Source organism: Callorhinchus milii, unplaced genomic scaffold, assembly GCF_018977255.1.
Source record: "Callorhinchus milii isolate IMCB2004 unplaced genomic scaffold, IMCB_Cmil_1.0 Scaffold16, whole genome shotgun sequence".
NCBI classification, from domain to species: domain Eukaryota; kingdom Metazoa; phylum Chordata; class Chondrichthyes; order Chimaeriformes; family Callorhinchidae; genus Callorhinchus; species Callorhinchus milii.
The window spans coordinates 9,154,584-9,175,069 of NW_024704757.1; the positions used below are offsets into that span (position 1 = coordinate 9,154,584).

The following is a 20,486-nucleotide window of genomic DNA, read 5'->3' on the forward strand; positions in this document are numbered from 1 at the left end:
AACGTAACCATTCAGAAGCTGGCTGAAAAAAAGATCGATACACGTAATTGACCAGTGACCATGGTGTAAGGGTGAGTTCTGTACCTGTTGGATCCTGTTCTATTTATAGGGGATCGGATTTCTATCCTGGACAGTTCATTGTCAATAGTGTTAGCAACAAGTAAAGCAAGATCGCCGTTCCAACCTGACACTGCTAAGCTACTCATACAAGAGACTATGAATTAACGTAACAAGCACTGAGGTATAAGCTTTTTTTTTTAACCCCCCCTCATCATGGATTCCTGTAGCTCAGTGGTTAGAGCACTCGCTACTCAAGTGAAGAGACCTGGGTTCGATTCCCGGCAGGGAAAAGCCTTGGGCAAGTTTCCTTACTCCACACTCCTGATAATAATCCCTCAAGAAAAAAAACACTAATAAATTGGTCACTTCAATTCACGACTGTTTGTGGGACACTGCTGTGCACAATTGGCTGCCACAAATATACTCACAAATATACAGTCAATTCACTTTACAGTATATTCTGTGAAGTGTTTTGAGATGTCTAGAAGACATGAAAAGCGCTGTATCAAATGGCAGGATTATTATAATTTATTATTATATAGGGAAAATTAAGAAGTAAGCCAATATTCTCTACAGAAACTGAAAGTGGCAGTCAGGACTGATTTAAGAAAATTAAATCATGTCTGACATAATATATTGAAGTGGTAGTTATTCTTCATGTCTCTCGCCTCTGATTCAGAAGGCTGTGGTCCAAGTTTGATGTTTAGGACTTTTAGCTCTCAGTCTAGGCTGATACTCAAATGCAGTGCTCGATTATCGGAGGTACCGTCCTTTGCATGAAACGTTAAACTGAGGCCCCATCTGCCTGTTCAGGTAAGATCCAATGACCCAATTCAAAAAGAGTTTCAAAAAAAGTGTTTCTCACGGTGTTCCAGCCTGATAAAATTAATCATTTACTTCACAGCTGTTTAGGGGATATTGCTGCCTGGAATTTGCTTGCTGAAGTTTACAATAAGTCAGCCTAACATCAGTAGTGGGGAAATTTCTAGAGACTATAATCAGGGACAAAATAAATTTTCACTTAGAAAAATATGGGTTAATAAAGGAGAGTCGGATTTGTTAACTGCAAATCATGTCTAACAAACCTGATAGAATCATACTGCACAGAAGGAGGCCAAAAGTCAGGAAGTTATGATGAACCTTTATAAAACACTGGTTAGGCCTCAGCTAGAGACTGTGTACACATCTGGTTTGCCACTATTCTCGCCAAGTGTTGTATTCAGATCCTTTTATTTAGAAATTATATGGATTCTACAGTTATATGGGTGTGTGGCAATACAGCTCAGAACACAGCAAGGTATTCATTCAAACTCTCCATTGGAAGATATTCCACCACAAATGCATGCAGGTTAGATAGATGTGGGTGGCTTGTGAGAAATTAAACCATTACTCCTGAGCATTCTAGGGAAGGAAACCTTTATTGATTAAATCATCCCTTTTCCCATCACCCCTCTCCCTCTCCCTTCTCCCTTGTTTGGCATCTGACCTCATCATTGTGAAGCTCTCCGAGACATTAACCTACAACAAAGAGCACTATCTAAATTGCAATTTGTTGTTCTTGGCCCCAGGTATGTTAAGAAGGACTTTCCTCTTCAGTGTCAGTATAAACTCTTTGAACTGTAATCATCTTCGTTGAAGATGGAGATGGAAGCTTGAGTGGTCTATGAGGTCGCAAGGCACTACAGCAGTCCTTCAACGAATCTGTGCCACAGAATAAGAAGATACAACTCTGGTTTCCATTATTCCCAACCCAGCAATCTTACCTTTAACATTAAGGGTATCAAACAGAAAGCAATTTTGCCAACACTCTTCCTCTTAGTCATAATCCTTACATTTGTTATATACAATACAATAAATTGTATTTATATAGAGCCTTTCAGGAGAATGTCTCAATGCACTTAATCATGTTATCAAAACATGTCAAATCACTTAACAGAATTCACCGTAAAGGGTAGTGACTATGTATTTTGTTGGCAAACACGGCACAAAGCAGTGCCCCATAAACAGCAATGAAGTGAATACCAATTTTATTTGGGGTGATTATTGGCCTGGACATCCGGATAAATTCTCTTCTCTTTTCCAATAGTGCCATGAAATCTTTAATGTGAAGATTATCTCTGACTACTCATGTGTTCCTTCTATTCTCATCTTGCGTCGTCAAACTAACAGATAGCTAGAAGCAGATGATGCCATTTAAGCACATGATTGAGCTAGACTGGTCACATTGTGTTCATTGTTTTAGCTCAAACGAAGAATGGCCACAAGGTAAAGAATCAGAGAACCATCATTGTCAGTTGAAACTTTACCAAGCATGAAATTACTAATCTCAAATGGATTGTTGCAAGGAGAGGAAGAGAGGTGCTTCCTTATATGAATTGAGGCAAGGAAGAAAGTGTCCCTTATTGCATTCTACATTCAAATTTCTGCAATGTTGTCAGTGTGAACAATACACGCAGAGCAGGCACATCCATAGAACATTTTTATCACTGATAAACTATGGATTTAACAAATCATTTAACAAATTTGAAGATTTCTGCCCCCTACATTATGTTTAATATTACAGGATCACATCGCTAGAACAATAATATAATAATAATCCGTGCATTTGATATCGTGCCCTATCACGTCATCAAGACATCTTAAAACACGTGACAGGATTCCTGTAAAGTGGTTTTAACTGTGTACTTTGTGGGCAAAACAAGGCAGTCAGTTTACACACAGCAGTGTTCCACAAACAGCCATAAAGTGAATGACAAGTTTTATTCGGGGGGATTGTTGACCAAGACACTGGAAGAAACTCCCTTCTCTTTTCAAATATTGCATGGGATCTTTAATGTCCATGTGACAGAAAGGACCTCAGTTTTAACATCTCATTCGAAGGACGACACCTTCAACAATGCAACACACTCCCAGCACTACATTGGAGCATCAGCTTAGACTGTGGGTTCAAGCTCAATGCGGGACTTGAAGCCACAACCTTCTGATTCAGAGATGAGAGTGTTATCGTTGAGCCAGGCTGACACACATTGATGCACCTATCTGGGATTCAACCAAGATTAGATATCAGAGTGAGGTGCGTGGACGATAGATAGCATGAGTTCTATTAAAACGTTTGTGCACGAAGGGAGAGGTTTTATTATTGTTTGTTATGTTAACACAAATGGGAATTCTTTGCTTTTGCTCAATTATTTTACCTTCTGCCTCCTCTGAAGGCAGTGACTCATGTTGACATTAGTTGCATGGCACCAGTCGACCTCCGGTACCTCGCCCAAGTGGTCGATCTGGACAACATGTGTTAGGAGCATCAGTTGATCTCATGCTTATTAGCAGCTGTGCATGTATGCGGTGTGTGTGTGTGTGGGAGGGGAGCGGTGGATAGACAAACCAAGCCACATCCTGTAGAATGTATGAGGAAGGGAAGTCAGAGGATATCAGGAGTCTTCAGTCTTGAAATTTTAGTAAAGTATGAGTTAGAGTTGGAGACGATATTGATTTCAACAGAAGGAGAATATGAAGAAGAAAAAGATTGTGTAGTAAAGCATATTTGGAACTCAGAAGACAGTATGGTTGGTTATAAGTGCGATATAGAGAATACAGATTCCATCCAGTCTGTTTAATTCTGCATCCCTGTGCATCAGAATTCAATAAAAAAACAAATCATATGAAATTACTATCCTCCTCACTATGGGAACAGGTTTCCTATAAAACTCTCCAACTCCCACAATGATGTTCCCAGCTCTATAACCACAACATAAGATAATCTTCACCGTACATGTTGGAACCATTATTCAAGGGGAAGTGATACCAGTCAAATTAGCTGATTTCTCATGAACTTCAGCAGGGCGAAATGTTGGGCAAGTTTCTTTACTCCACACACCTGTTTACCTAGCAGTAAGTAAGATAGTTGTATGGGAGATCACTTTTCTGGAGATAATAATTCCTTAAAAAAATAATAAATTGGTCACTTCAATCCACGACTGTTTGTGGGACACTGCTGTGTCTCCCTTGGCTGCCATGTTTCACCCACAAAGTATACAGTCAATTCACTTTACAGTGTATTCTGTGAAGCGCTTTGAGACGTCTAGAAGATGTGATAAGGCGTTATATCAAATACAAGGATTATTATTATTATTATTGGATATAAAAGTATTTGGCAAGCAATCAGTTAATACCGCTCATTGGAATATTTTCAGTGGAACAAAGGTACAATGGTCACAGAGTTAGCAGAGTTAGCACAGAGTTATTAAAAAATAATTAATAGTCAGGAAATAATCGAAAGGAGGTAATGGGACAATTTACTACCGTCTGACTTTATCCACAGATAAACAAAGCTAATTGTGAAACTATTTCTTACTAAAGTTGGGTGGTTTGCGGCTCTTACTTTTGCTATGGTGTTCAGCATCAAACCTTGTAGATGAGTTTTTAGCCTGAGTTTTCTATGGACGACTATTTATAGGACATTTCTGTGCACAATTGGTTACAGCATTTTGCCCACAATTTTGCCCACAAAATACACAGTCAATCCACTTTACAATATATTCTGTGAAGCATTTGAGATGTCTCAATGACGTGATAAGGCGCTATATCAAATGCAAAGATTATAATTATTATTATTATGGTGAGGAGACGCGGGAATCCTTAGTAGTCTCTTTTAACTCTACAATTTAACAATGTTTTGCCTAGAGGCTGATTGTGGCTTTCAGAAACCCCTGAACACATGGTGGCAATTGGTGTTTTCAACTACTGCCTCCTGCATCCTTTTATCTCAGATGGAATTTGTTGGTTAATTATAAAATTAAGGTCCGTTGCAATTACCTCTGCATTACATGCGAGGCTTAAATTCCATCTGGGTCTAAATTTACTCTGTTTGCTTAGCATTTCAAAATGTGCAGAATTTGGCAAAATGTGGAATTCAATCTCATCTTGGAAGGCAGCAAAAAAACTTACAAACAGCTTCAAATTAAGGCAGCATTGAAGAATTTGTCAAACTCTGGATCCTCTGAAATGCTAAGTAAATAAGAGTAAATGTAGACCCAAAGAATCTGTACCCCACGGTTTACCCATGGTGTACAATACACACATATTTTTCACGCAGAAACCTAGAACTTAGAAAGTCTAGAACTTAGAAGAGGTCATTTGGTCCATCATGTCTGTGTCATCGCTATCATTCCCCCCCCGCCCCCTCCCAAATCACCCCTTTTTTTAAATTAATCCGACATTTCAGCCCTTTTTCCAATAAACCTTAATTTCTTTTACTGCTCACGTATTTATCCTATTCCCTTTTGAACAAATCTATTGATCCAGCCTCAATAGCCATTTGTGGCTATGAATTCCAAACCCCTAACAACGCCCTATGTGAAGAATTCCTTCTGACCTTTCCCCTAATATTTCTGCTAACAATCCTGAGACGATGCCCTCTCATCACCGATTTTTCAACCAAAGGAAATGGTTTGCACAATTGGTTTGCGTAATTGACGTGTATATATGGCAAAGTGAGGAAATCTATTACAAGTGAACCATGGAGCCAACAATATCCCACCCAGTGGTCCAAGAATTGATGGATTGGCTCCAAGTTAACAAAGTACAAACCTTTGGGCTCAAAGCCACTCAGTAAACTCAAGGCAATTACTCCAATATAACTGACCCATTTTTGATGTTACTGCCTGGACTACTGTTACTGATTGTGTGCGTAACTAAGTGATCCCAGGAACATTGCATGTCTCAAGCTTTTATTTCTACAATCAAATGCACATTACCCACTAGAAAATGCTTCAGAGTCAAAGAACTAACATGCTTTGGCTCTGTCACCTCACCCAAATGGCTGTTCTCCTTTTGGAATCTCACAATGAAAGTTGGCGCTGGCTATAACATGTCAAATTCAAAATCTGTGGAAAGTTCCTCTGATTTATTGCATTTGGCTTAAAATTACAATACTTGGCTGGGTGGTGGATAAGAATTGTAATTGTGTCAAAATGAAAATCAATGAAAAATAGTGGAGTCCTGTAGCTCCAGTAGTTAGAGCACTCGCTTCGCAAGTGAGAGACCTGGGTTCAATTCCCAGCAGGGTAAAACCGTGAGCAGATTTCCTTACTCCACACGCCTGATAATAATCCCTCAAGAAAAAAANCAATAATAATTTGGTCGCTCAATCCACGCCTGTTTGTGGGACACTGCTGTGCGCAATTGGCTGCCGCGTTTCGCCCACAAATATACAGTCAATTCACTTTTACAGTATATTCTGTGAAGCGTTTTGAGACATCTCAAAGACATGAAAAAGCACTAAATCAAAGGCAAAGATTATTATTATTGTAAATGGACAATTTTGCATTCTGTTAGGTAAGTGCTTTGAACAGAACAAGAACATTACATCTGAAATTGACTCCACTTAGTGAGAAGCGGCATTGATTTCATTTACAACTTTGCCTAACACTAAAAGAATACAATGTACAATAGTGCTATACAGCAGAGCTCTGGATCACCTCACAAGGCTTCTCCTCAGTCAGTGATGTAGTGTATAATGCAAGCGGTCCAAAGTAAGAAAACATTTCCGCCGTTGAAAGCCACTCCTGTTAGGAATAAGAAAGGGAATGTGAAAACTGCAGCAAAATGATCGATTCAATATAAGTATAAACCCCCAAGTCCACAGTCTTTATGTACAGACAGCAAATGTTGGCCATTTGGCATCATAGTCAATACTCCATCCTCTGTGCTGTAGCAGGAGCTCACGTGATAGCCATTAGGAGCCGAACCTTGCCTGACTTATTGTTCTAAATCATCGACAGTAGCTAACGTTGAGTCTTAAACAGTATCACAACACACTAGGAGAGTTGTCTTCCAGCGCACAATGTTATTTATAGCTTGGCACAGGATGCTTAAGTGGATTTAGATAAGCCTGTGTCTTTTTTTACACTTCTCAGAGCTTAGCCAGATCTGTCATGACCGATATCGTCTTGCTATTCCAATCTCATTGTCAGTAATAATAATAATAATCCTTGCATTTGATAAAGCACCTTATCACATCTTCCAGATGTCTCAAAGCGCTTCACAGAATATGCTGTTAAGTGAATTGACTGTATATTTGTGGGCGATACATGTGTGATAATCAAGATGCTTCTTTCTTCCTCTTCAACAGTGAGTTACTCCTGCTAAGGAAAACTGCTTGAGCCTGAATAGTTCCTGGTACCTCATCCCAGTGGGCGATTGTGTGAGAATGAACAATGGTATCAACAATGTGAGAATGAACAATGGTAGTGACTGTATTTGTGGGCGAAGGCTATAGCCAGTGTGTGAACAGCAACGTCTCATAAACAGAGAGTAGGTGAGTTATTAAGCTTGTCTGGAGAATTGTTGGCCAGGATACAGGAAGCAAGTAAACAGTGTTTCCTGCAGCCTCCAACACCTTGGGCAAGGGCAAGCTGAGTTCTCTGTCCATTATACAGGGCAATATTGCACTTGTTACAATGTTGACCCATCCATATGTTCCTCCCAGTTGAGATGAGCTTATTCAGCACAAACCAGGACTTGGATGTGGGGCTGGAGATATCTTACCATTAGATCTTTTATAGTGAGGAATTCCCAATATCAACATGGAAACACATTATTCACCAGTTGTTCTCCACACACACAAACGCACGCACACAAACGTTATACAACAACAACAACAAAATTACATTTGTATAGCGCCTTTCACATCGGGAGGACGTCTCAAGGCGCTAAACAGATAGAGTTACGGGTTGAGGTGGGGGAGGGGGAGGCCAGGGAGGGAAGCAGGGAGATCAAAAGCACGGTCGAAGAGGAGGGTACTTGAAGGTGGCGAGGGAGGGGGCAAGATGGAGGGACTGTGGGATTATACTCACTATTTGTGGACTGGAAAGCAGAGGGAGGTGTGGGAGGTAATATGCCGGGCTCAATCCCATCGATCACTGATTGCAGGCTGCGCATCTGCTCTGCGTTCAGTGTTTGTCGCTGTGATGCTGTAACTGCAGCTGCATTTTCCACTCCGAGGTTTCCCAACTGTTCAGGAGAAAGCTCCTGACAAAAGGCAAACCAGCATATCCTGAATCCTCCTCCCAAGAAGATTAGAAAATCCCTAGTTATCTGTGTGATTGAACTCACAAGTTTATTTTGTTACTAAGAGTAACCGGGACTTTAATTTGCATCTGGAATTACCCTTGTGTCCTGACGGTTTATCTCCTCCTGTTTTCTCCCCTCTTCTCCCGAAGGCATTGGACTCCTTTTTCCTTCTCAAGGGGCGCAGCTCGAAGGAACCTCCCCCCCCAATGTACAACCCACCAGTGCCCACCCAACGTCTCCATAAGACCACCTACCACCAGGGATCTCTGAATACTGCAGTGATAACTTTCCTGCATGACTATCCTTCAGTTAACCATCACTATAAGCCTGTGTATTACACCCACTGACAGACCCCTTCATGGTGATCACATTGTAAGCTCCACGCTTTACACCGAGCAGCACAGTCCTCCTGTACTTACTGTAAATGTGTGGCTTGGTAGAGCCGCGATTGCTTTGGGGTGAAAGTACGGCATCAGATTCTCATTCAGTTCCTTCAGCTCTTCTCCACTTATCCCAGCTGTGGAAAGGAAGGTTACAGTAAGCATTTCTCACTCGGCAACTCATCTGGGTGAGACACGGAGACACTGAGCAAGCAGTTTCCTGGAAGTGCAATATTCACTGAGTGGGATCAGCAGTTTGCACAGTATTTAATCTCGACACCAACTTTATACATAACATCACTGCAGAGTTACAACTAAGTGCTACAGAGCAGCAAAAACCCAGATTCAATTCCTGATCCATCCTGCATTAGTCACTCCCTATTCAAGCTTACTTTCACCTTCATAATAATAATAATAATCCTTGCATTTGATATAGTGCTTATCACGTCGTTGAGAGGTCTTAAAGAGCTTCACAGAATACACTGTAAAGTGAATTGACTGTGCATTTTGTGGGCAAAACGTGACAGCCAATTGTGCACAGCAGTGTCCCGCATACAGTTGTGGATTGAGTGACCAAATTATTATTATTTTTTATTTCTCCCAGAAAAGCGATCCGCCAATCATACATGTCAGGAGCCCTTGAAAAACTCACTGTTTATGATTGGGGAGCTTAAACGTTCATGAATTGCTAAACATCCTTTCCATCTCTTTCTGTGTTGGGAGGATCTCTTTCCGTCCATTCTGGGGTTATGGGGTCTTTAATGTGCCAATAGCAAACATGGATGACTTTTCCAATATATTCCCACCACAAACACAACAATAGATAGCTAATGTTAAAAATCTTTGTGATAGAACTGCCACCCAATCCAATTTCTCTGAATTTTGAAACCAGTTACCAAATCACTGACCTGCCACTGTTCCAACTTCTTGGAGAAAAAAGTTATACGATTCACCCCCATTTCCGTAAACACTTCTTGCTTTTTTCCACAGTTCCCGTAACACCTCGGCTCTGCAAGAGATCTCACCAATCCTGGCAGCTGCAGCACTGGACAGAGCAGTGCAAGAGTCAGCCCATAATGCACGAATATTTGGAAATCTCCAACAACTACAAGTTCCACTTATAGAGTGTATTTCACATAGGGGGACACCTCAAAGAATTTTTTGAGATAGATTGAAAACTTGAGCAACAACAACTTGTATTTATATAGCGCTGCTCACGTAAGGTAGTGTAACAGAACATTTGACAGTGGTGGAGCACGTCACCAAACCGGGGGAAGATGACCATAGGCCCGGTCGAAGAAGAAGGTCTTCAAAGCTGATCTGAAGATGGGAGAAGGATGGTGCAAGGCGGAGGATTGAGGGAAAGTGTTCCAGAATTTCAAGGGGGTAGTAGCTGAAAGTGCAGCCACCGATGGGGGAATGGAGAGCACGACAAATCAGGACAAGGTGGGAAGCAAGGTGGATAGGAGAGAATTAACTGAAGGCAAGTCAAAGAGGTAAGTTTTCTGAGGGGTCTTAAAAGCAGAGACCAAGAATGTGTGATAGAAAGATTTGGGAAGAGAGTTCCAGAGTGAAGAACAGCTGTTGAAAATTTGGCCACCAATTAATAATACCTATTTATGACACACCACTGACTCACAGGATAAGAATAATGCAAAGAACACCGACAGTTTCACTGATAGACACACTTGGTCATTGGCTCGCTTCCATTCTAGACAATGACATCTATGAAAATTGATGCGTGTCAAAATACCAGAATGGAAAGGTGTAACAGAGGAAGAATCTCTGACAAGCTGAGACACACAGCCCTTCCCTACTGTGCCTTGTGCACAGTCCTGAAGCGCTGTTTGAATACCTGTAAGCTGCAGCACTAAGGGAGCTGATCTGTTCACCGTTCATTTCACACAGGCCTACCCCCAACCCGACCAAGTCCGAACCCTTCAGAGCACCAACGCTCTGCCCAGAATCATGAAGGAAACCTTCCAGCAAGCCCCGAGCCTGAGAAAACAAAAACACAGCGGCCTTTTAAATAAGTGACATTTTTTAAAAAGATTGGGAGACTGTGGAAGGGAGTCCATAGTCCTTATTGTGTACTATATAGTCAGCCCTTTCATCTCAACTTCAGGAACTCAGTTCCACTAATTTATTTATTATTATCAATAGCAATAATAATTTAAAACATAGCTTGGATTTATACAGCACCTTTCATAAAGATAAATATCCCAAATGGGCTTACAAAGTATAATGAAATATAAGTGAATGTTATACAATATACAAATCAGCAGCTAATCTGCATAAACAACATCCAACAAAGAATATTGAGATGAGGAAGCGTTTCAAATGAATTTGGTGTTCGATTTGAATTAGGAGAGGAACATGAACCAGGTAACTGGGTAACCAGGAGAAAACATTTTGTTTCTTTGGAATAACTACAATGCTTTACAGACACCTGAATCACAGGGCAGACGGAACCTAAAAGATGAAAATGTGAAATGCAGTTCAATTAGATTTATCATCAATTATCAGGTTAGATTCAATTATATGTTGATTCTAACAAAAAATTGACTTGACCAAAGTTTAAGAGCTGAGTCTCATTGAAGCTCTCTTATCTGCCCCTGATCCTGTGTAAGTACAAAGAACCATTCTGTGGCCCAGAACTGTTTCCCCACACAGTTTATAAACATCATAAAGTGAGATATTTAGACTGCCACTTTGCACTTTTTTATCCAATGCAGAATGAACACGACAGCGTTCCACGTTGTCTCAGATTAGTCATCATTGCAATAGATGTAACACCTCATTAATAAAATCAATAGGTGATAAGGGAGCGTCCGTAACTTTCAAACTAGCAAATAGTGGTGAGTGAATGGCAGTGAGGATCTTAAAGTTTCATCTGTTCTTCTGGGTCAGAATGAATGCTAATCTAAGTAATCTAATGTTTCTCATTATAAGTGTAAAAATAGTAGAGCTTCCCTCAGTGTCTCAAAGAGTAAAAATGCATTGTCTTTCTGACAGAACCTGGGACCTCTCACTTGCTGATTGCAAAATAGCAATCTACAGTATTTATTGTGGCTTTAGAATGAGATTTTCCAATGAAGACATCTAGAGGGTATAGGCAAGCTGCACTTCACAACCCTTTAAAATGTGGTCAAAAGGTTTACAATAAGGGGTCCTGCTGGGGAGGGTGAATAGACACTTTCTGTGCAGCGAATTTATGTAGAAATGGCTATAATAATAATGCTTGCATTTGATATAGTGCCTTATCACATTTTTGACACGTCTCAAAGCGCTTCACAGCATATACTGTAAACCGAATTGACTTTGTATTTTTTGGTCGAAACACGGCAGCCAAATGTGCACAGCAGTGTCCCACAAACATTTGTGGATTGAAGTGACCAAATTTATTTTTGTTTGTCTTTTTAGGGGGATTATTACCCTCGGAAAGTGATCTGTCAATCGACTAACAACCGGGTTCCTAACTTACTGCTAGGAAACAGAGTCGTGTAGAGTAAGGAAACTTACCTAAAGTTTTGCCCTGCCCGGGAATCAAACTCGGTTCCTTTCACTTGTGAGTCGAACGTGCTAACCACTGGGCTAAGATGTTTTGCCCTCCCTTTCCTCACCTCCACGGTTCTGGGAGACAACAGTTCAGAACTGGGCAAAGTGGCTCAGAATACCAAGAGGAACTGTTTGCTCAGGGAGGTGCGCCGTGGGTAACCTCAAGAGAAACTTACATACATTTTTGACCGCGAAGGGTATTGAAAGATGTGTGAGATAGGGGAGAGGGATTTATAATAATAATAATCCTATAATAATCCTTGCATTTGATATAGCGCTTTTCGTGTCTTCTAAATGTCTCTAAGTGCTTCGCACAATATACTGTAAAGTGAATTGACTGTATTTTTGGGGGGCCAAACACCGGCAGCCAATTGCGCACAGCAGTGTCCCACAAACAGTCGTGGATTGAAGTGACCAATTCATTATTATTTTTTTTCTTGAGGGATTATTATGAAACGTGTGGAGTAACGAAAATTGCCCAAGGTTTTACCCTGACGGAAATCGAATCCAGTTCTCTCGCTTGCGAGGCGATTGCTTTAACCACTGAGCTATAACTGATATTGGCCGGATGGACTGCAGTGCTCAACCACAAGTTCCTATTTTTTTAATGTAATCTCATAAATTTCACAGTGAAAGGCTTTAGCCATGGCCAAAGCAAACAAAGGGTAGCGTCTCGAAGCACTTAAAAGTCATATGTACTAGGTATCTGTTTGAGAGATCGCAGCAACCCCCTAGCCCAGTCGGTAATAGCACGACCTGTTTCAGCACCGAGCATTAGAAAGTAAGGTTACAGGTTTGAGTCCTGATGTTTGCTGATTTAGCTGATCTTTGAGGCAATTATACGGTCAATTCACTTTACAGTCCACTCTGCAAAGCGCTTTGAGACGTCGAGAAGCCGTGAAAAGCGCTATATCAAATGCAAGGATTATTATTATTATTATTATATTACAATTGGTCTCGGTGTTCCTGGGCAATCAAGGTGCAGGGAAAAAATCAGCTGCAGTTTACGCTCCTGAATGCTATTTAGTGAACTTCCCTTCCCTGTTGGAAGATATGCTTGTTTGCACTCAGAAACCCTACCCTGCTTGAAGGGTGTTTTATATTGGCAAGTTGTTTTATTTGAATATTGGGTGAGGAACGCTGTGGATCAGGCTCAGCTGTGATGTCCGGAAGGAGGAGTCATGCCTTGGGAGAGAGGAGTTGGAAGGAGGGAAAGTTTAGGGATTTATACACAAGAAAAGACGACAACTGTGGAAGTGCACTGAACCCTGAAGTAAAGTTGGGCTGAATAAAGCTGCTGCTTACCTGTGCAGGTGTCCATTCACTCAGCTGACTCAGGGCAGCCACAGTATCAATGGAGCTCAGATCCAGAGCTTTGATTTCTTCCTCATTTAAGGACAATGCGATGCGTCCGAGTGCAACTACCTGGGAGCTCCTCCAGGTTGATACCGGACCCCACATCTGGTAATAACAAAGGTTTCAGCTTCATGATGTGAAATAGCTTGTCCCCATCCATCTCATCACATGCCAGAAGATGGCACTATTGGTTTCAGTAATCCAGAACAGTAATAAAGGTGACCTTAAAGAGAATGTGAATACTATCACTCCAACCCAAATAGAATAAGTTAGGACCCCCGAATGCTTCATGGTCTTACAACGTAAGATTACACAGAATTTTGCTATCCTATATGGAAAGAATGGTCTATCATAGTTTTAATATGTGGGGAAAATATATAATACAGAAACCTTGCCTTAATGTAACCAGCCAGTACAGTACTTGCGAATGTCTTATGTGTTACTCGTACAAAATCCAAATTATACATAACTTTACATAAGTCATATATGATATATATATGATATGATATAGAAATATGATATATATATGATATGACTTAGGCAAGTTTTCCATAACTCGTACTCTGCATAAGTTATATTAAATGTTATGGTCCCAACTGATACAACTCATGTGAGTTTACCTGACCACAACATGTTACATCGGCCTTATACTATCGCAGTCTGATAGCATTATCATAAGAGCCAGAAGCAAATTGTGTGTCACAGAAGGTTACAATCTATAAAATCCTCTCGACTTTGCTATCCTTTTGAAGATGACTGTTTGATGAATTTAGAATCATTTATAGCTTGAGAACAAGTTGACAAAGATGACAAACAAATGTTAAGTTTCATGAAGGGTTTTGAAAGCAGGAAGAGAAGGGATTTTTTTTTGTCATTTGTGGGCAATTGGCTGCCTCGTTTCACCCGCAAAATACAGTCGCTCCAATATATTCTGTGAAGTGCCTTGAGACGTCTCAGCAACATGATGAGGCACTATATCAAATTCAAGGATTATTAGTATTATTTTCACAGAGTTCCAGAGTGTCGGGACACAGGGACTATATAGGAAACCTATAGGCTCTATCGGAAACCACGAGAAGTTTCTGTGTCTTGTAAAACATACCGTCTTTGCCTTGTCCTTCAGAGCTGCGAGCTGGGTTAAGTTAAGCACGCTCAGCCCTCCGAGCACCTCCACGCTTTGTGTGAAGGCTCCAATGGTCATGCACTGTAGCTGTTGGGCTGACCAATAAGCATTGGCGTCACCCAGTTTTAGTATATGGTCAAAAGAGGGTGCTGTAACACCACTGCACTCTGTCGAGAAAGCAGATGTTTCGATATAACATATAGAATTGTATAACATCATCATACAACATGCACTGCATTCCAGGTCTATCCTATTCACTTTCAATTTAATATACAATATAATAATAATAATAAGCCTTGCATCTTTGATATAGCGCTTTTCACGTCGGGAGGATGTCCCAAAGCGCTTCACAGGACACACTGTAAAGTGAATTGACTGTATATTTGTGGGCGAACGCGGCAGCCAATTGCGCACAGCAATGTCCCACAAACAGTCGTAGATTGAAAATGACCAATTTATTATTGTTTTTGGTTTTGGAGGCATTATTATTAGGCTCTGTGTGGAGTAAGGAAACTTGCCCAAGGTTTCGCCCTCTGCCTGGAATTGAACTCAGGTCTCTCGCTTGCAAAGCGAGTGCTCTAACCACTGAGCTACAGGACTCCACTATTATACAAAAGGACCCTTTTTTTTCCAATTTTCTTCTTCACTCCTGTGGATTAATGATGGGTACTGTTTCACGGACACCAAGAGCCAACTGAAATGTCACCCAAGTGACCATTGTTTATAGGTGACCCATGACGCCAAATGTCTGTACGTTATTCAACCATGGTGGGCTGTGTGGGGGGGAGGTAGGGTGGGGTGGGGGCAATGTAGGTTAGCCTGTTACTGTTCTAACCAACACTCGTATCTTCCAGGAAATGTGAGCTGAATAGTGAGCAGGAGGAGGAACCTTGGCAGATTTTCCATTCTCTAACCTAGTAACAGGCCTTTACTGCTGTCCCCTCTTTGTTTGCTCACCGTGCCTTAGAGTGGAGGCAGAGAACAATTATACAATAACTCTGTGTTAATTTATCAAACAAAGTCACTGTCACATCATTGCCTTCAAGCTGTGTAACAGCTCAGTGGGATGGCCAGTGACTGCTTCAAGGGAGTGGTGCAGATTTGCATAGTTGTATCTTCAACTCAAAGGTCAGGGTATGTAAATGTTTTCTTTGTAACACATAGCTTTACCTGGGCTGTGATCTACGGCAGCCTGGCCCTGCAGCTGAGAATCAAATGGACAACATCCTCAGCTGGTATCTTTTACCATTCGCTTGAAACTGATCCCGTTCACCACCCTTTGTCTCAAACGAATCATTCTGAGCTCAACTTACTGGAACCCTTATTACCCTTTAAACCACTGCGAGGCACGGATGATGCAGCCATAGGCAGCCTATTCGACTTTCATGTAGATTGCAGAGAGTTTGATGTTAACAAACCCCCAGAAGATTAGAAGAATTCGTCCCCTTTTACAGAATACGGGTTGCGTGAGATGGATTCCAGCAAAGCAACACTTTGATTGTGTTAGTTAACACCTTTGATGTTGCACACATGCGTGTTATTGCTGTTGTGGTTAATTTACGTAAGAAGGTGCGCAATGAGGCAAAGCCACTCAGTCCATCAAGGTTGCTCCCTCCACACGGCATGCATACCCAATCTATTGTGGATCACCTCACTCACACGAGCTCTAAACCAAACATTTTGCAGAGGCAAGCAATCAAGCGAAAACTCCAGAGGTCTGAAATTCCATCCAGTCTGAGCCTATCTGACCATTCTTTGTTGAAATTGAACACGTTGATTGGAATAGCTGCAGTGAGAGTGGCCACGATTTCAGAATGGGAAACTCATCCATACCTGGACAGGCAAGTTCCTTGTTGGTTGACTGGACAGCATCAAACACCACAGCAAGAAACTCACGGGGAACTTGGGTCCACTCCTCACCTGATGCCAGCTGGAAAAGCAGATCTGGAAACTAGAGAGAGCGGGGGAAGAAAAACTCAAATCAATTTTTTTATAAAAGTAAGAGTCAAATGTTCCTGACCCACCCAATCGTATTTTTTGTTTTACAGGAATCTCTTCTTGTTAAATCAATTATTTAGGCTTTACACCATTTCAATGCATTGCACTAGTTATGAATTATGTTACGTGCAAACAGTGCAAGAAGTAAGAGTTATGAAAAAAACGACTGGCTAAGCTAGGGCTCTTCAGATTCAAAATGAAAAAAAATCCAGGGAAGGCCTCCCAGAAGTATAAAAGATACTAAACGGGATTAAGTAAAACCAGAGCAATACATACGTCAAGGCAGTAGGACAAGAAGTGTGAAAAAACTATTTTAAAACAGACTCCAGGAAGTATTTCCTTATACAGCGGCCTGGGACTCTACCCCACGTGAAGGGTACTATATAAATGCAAGTTGTTGTATACAGAGGGAGCAGTGGCTAAGAGCAGAACACTGGACACATTTGCTTTAAATGATGCAGTAATGGGAGAAGGTAGGGTAGGTATTTTGGAAGGAGGAGATAAAATGGGTCAAAAGTCTCCTCATTTGAATCACTTTTATGATTTTCTATGAAGTGTAATGAGGAGCCACCCTGATGCATGTTTGAAATGTGTAGTTTTTCCCTAATCCTGGCTATTCCTGAAGTTCAGTTTGGGGCGTGCCAAAAAAAACCAGCCGGGAATCCGGGTCCACGAGAGGATATTGCTAATAATGAGACATGACACTTTAGAATTCAAATAGAATAAGTTTCGGTACCTTTTGAGTAATTATCATCAAGTCATCCTTCGCCAGAAGCGTAACTAATGGTCCAAGATCCTGTATTAATTCAGGCTGCCACTCAGTGGGAGCTCTGAAGAAGAACACAGACTACGCATAAGGTACCACACATTTTGCAGGAATACTCTGGGAGACACTCACTGTCAAACCACACACACATCATCAATAACGTTTTGAGTGAGGAACCAAAGGGCATCCAGTCCCTATGGAAACATTCTCCAGCAGAGGTGACAATAATAATCCTTGCATTTGATATAGTGCTTTTCACGTCTTCTAGAAGTCTCAAAGCGCTTCACAGAATACAGTGTAAAGTGAATTGACTGTATATTTGTGGGCGAAACGCGGTAGCCAGTTGCACACAGCAGTGTCCCACAAACAAAATTGAGTGTCCAAATTTATTTGGGGGCTTATTGGCCAGGCCAGAGTTGGAAACTCCCTTCTCTTTTTGTGTAGTGCCATGGGATTTTAAACATCCACCCGAACAGGCAGATGGGACCTCATCTCATTCGAACGAAGGCAGAGGAGGGCAAAAAATAAAGGCAAAAACAATGAGAAAAATAATAATGATTGGTCTGGATAATTGCAGTCAATAGGCCTCTCCAATCCCTGTCTCACAAAAAATGATATATTCGATCCTCACAAAGTAGCTCTGAATTTCACAGCAGACACATCTATACCAATGAAGACGTAATGTCCGTGTATCTGCTAAGAACTCAATAACCGATTGACATAGAGGCATGATTTATACCTCATCGGAAAGGTCTTGCACCTGGGAGTGTCATGGCCATATTTGTTGGGGGATCTCCTATTGTTGATGAGCAATGCCCGAAACAAGCTCATCACACACGTATGACAGTTTTGCTTAAGGTGTAAAATAGCTCTGTGGCTTCGTGAGTCGCGGAACCCGTAGGTACGCATGCACTCGGACGAAGCCAAGTGGCGGGAACAAGATGGCAGTGGTGAGATGGAAGTTGTCTCTCGAGCGGCGATGCCGTTCCCGGGCTGGGCAGTGCCGTGTCGGAGTTGGGGCCGGTGGCAGGTAACGGTTGGCTGGGTGAGGCCGTGGGGTTTCCGGCTTCCTCCACGCCGTGGCCTAGCAGTCACTAGCCCGTGGAGGGTGAAGCTTGGGGCTCGAGTTTGGGTCTCACCGCTGGGGTTTAGCTCCTCCCCTCTGGAGTTTAGCCCCTCCCTTTATGTATATAATTCCAGAGGATCCCACAGAGGATCAAATTGAGATCCCTGAAGGTTGTGGGACCATTGTACAGGTCATTGCAGAGCTCAAGAACGAAGCTTTCCCGAACCTCAGCCATAACTACACAAATCTACATTCCATCTCGGATCCTTTGGTTGCAAGCTTTGCAGTGACGGGTCGGTACAGCCAGTAAGTAATAAAAAAGCAGAAGAGAGAGAAAAACGCTTAAGAGCCAGAAAAGGTCCAGTAATATTTCATCTCTCGGTTCCTTACCCATAAAATAATTCAAGCTGATTATTAATTTCCCTTCTCTGGTTGGTGCTGAGAGCCCTGCAGGATCTGAAGTGACTGAACATCTCAGCCAGTGCGCTGCGGGAGACGTTAGTCTTTATAAACCCCGGAGGCAAGTCGCAGATTAACCTCCCAAGTAAGTCCACGTCATACTCATCCCGTACTGTGTAGTTCTGAAATAAACACCATTTACAATTTACAGTTAACACATTGATAATTAAGAATTTCCTGCGTCCTCACAGTACTGAAATCAATGCGTTATTATAATCCTGCTCTGTTAGCCTTCGGTCCCATAACTAGGTTTCTCGTAGGAAAGAAGAACATTTCTTACTGTTATTAAACAAATCTTTGCTAATGCTGTTCTGGTTTACTCATATACTTCTTTTCTTTTTACTTTGAGGAACCTGGTGTTGAAATCATTTTTTTTTATTTCTGCACACGCTGCAGTCTCTTACCAGACACTGTAACACTTTTTCCACGATAGTTGTGCTCTTCACTGAGTTCGGGATCATTTCGAGATCAATCTTCCCCTGGGTGATTAACAAAGGGCTGCATATGGAGGGCGGCGCTTTATCTAGATAAACAGCGCTGGAGAGAATCAGAATATTAATTATTATTTTGTGCACCAAATTGCTGTCTGTCTGCCTACAAATTCATCTGACAAACAATTACCCGTGAAGTGTTTGAACACATTTTGATGTTATAGGCACTATAACAAATGCATGATGTTATGGGCATTATATCAAAATGATTTAGAAATTACTTCAACGGAGTGATTTAAACTGCAATAACATAATAATACTTGGACTTGATAGAATGCCTGGAACAACTAAATGTGTTCAAACACTTCACAGGAAACATTTGTCAGGTGTATTTGTAGGCGTATTTGTAGGCGAACAGGTAGCTATTTAGCACAGCAATGCCCCTACAAACAGACATGCGGTGAGCCACCAATTTATTTGGAGGATTATAGGACATGCATCAATGGACCTGTTGCTTATCCAGATCAGAGAGAGAGCTGGCTTGAAGAGGCAACATGCTGAACACTCATAATGTGGATGACAACAGCAACAACTCAGATTTATATAGGGTCCTGTATGCGGGGTGGTGCCCCAAAGTGCTTTGTACCACAGAGGACCATAGAAACAGGAAATCATTCATGATTCCCTGATGCTCACAGTAGTCTGTGTGGGAGTAAATCAACCACTTAAAAGGTTAACAGGCTCTTTTGTTCCCCAGCCTCCTCCCTCTTCTGAGAACGTTGACTCATGATGGGTAGCATTCCTTGAAGGGTCTCTCTAAGATCATCCAAGGTGCCAGTCTCATTCCAATCTCTGATTGAAAGATCTGGGGATTGAAATTGTAACCTTCTGACCCAAAGGCAGGATTACTACCAATCGGTGATAGTCTGACAGAAAAGTAACATTAGCTGTTAAATCAGTCACAGATTTTAATGTCCACTGGCCAACAAAGGCTCACCAACTGGCTGACAGTTACAGATACTTAATGACTTACGGAAGCGCATGTAGGAAGAGAGCTGGCACCTTCAGTGGAGTAACGTCATGGTATTTCTGAGCCAGGCAGTGTATCTGCAACATTAACAAGACATCCTATTGAATCCTTGATCTGTGCTGAGTTAGGGGGGCAACAGTTTTTTTTTCTTCAAATCCAGGCATTATAACAGACTGAGAATAGATT

The 20,486-nt window shown here is 41.5% G+C and overlaps 1 protein-coding gene across 1 annotated transcript in view; it reads right to left on the reverse strand.

Moving 5' to 3' along the window:
• Positions 1–1,533: 1,533 nt before the first annotated feature.
• The window catches only part of LOC103178848 (otoancorin), a 32,417-nt gene continuing 13,464 nt past the window's right edge, over positions 1,534–20,486 (reverse strand). The window contains 13 exon segments of the mRNA XM_042341167.1: positions 1,534–1,761; positions 6,540–6,626; positions 7,917–8,091; positions 8,553–8,650; positions 9,422–9,558; positions 10,369–10,511; positions 13,377–13,532; positions 14,530–14,717; positions 16,384–16,501; positions 17,285–17,378; positions 18,771–18,961; positions 19,244–19,376; positions 20,304–20,377. Coding sequence (XP_042197101.1) covers positions 6,556–6,626; positions 7,917–8,091; positions 8,553–8,650; positions 9,422–9,558; positions 10,369–10,511; positions 13,377–13,532; positions 14,530–14,717; positions 16,384–16,501; positions 17,285–17,378; positions 18,771–18,961; positions 19,244–19,376; positions 20,304–20,377 — 1,578 coding nt within the window. The 3' untranslated portion in view covers positions 1,534–1,761; positions 6,540–6,555.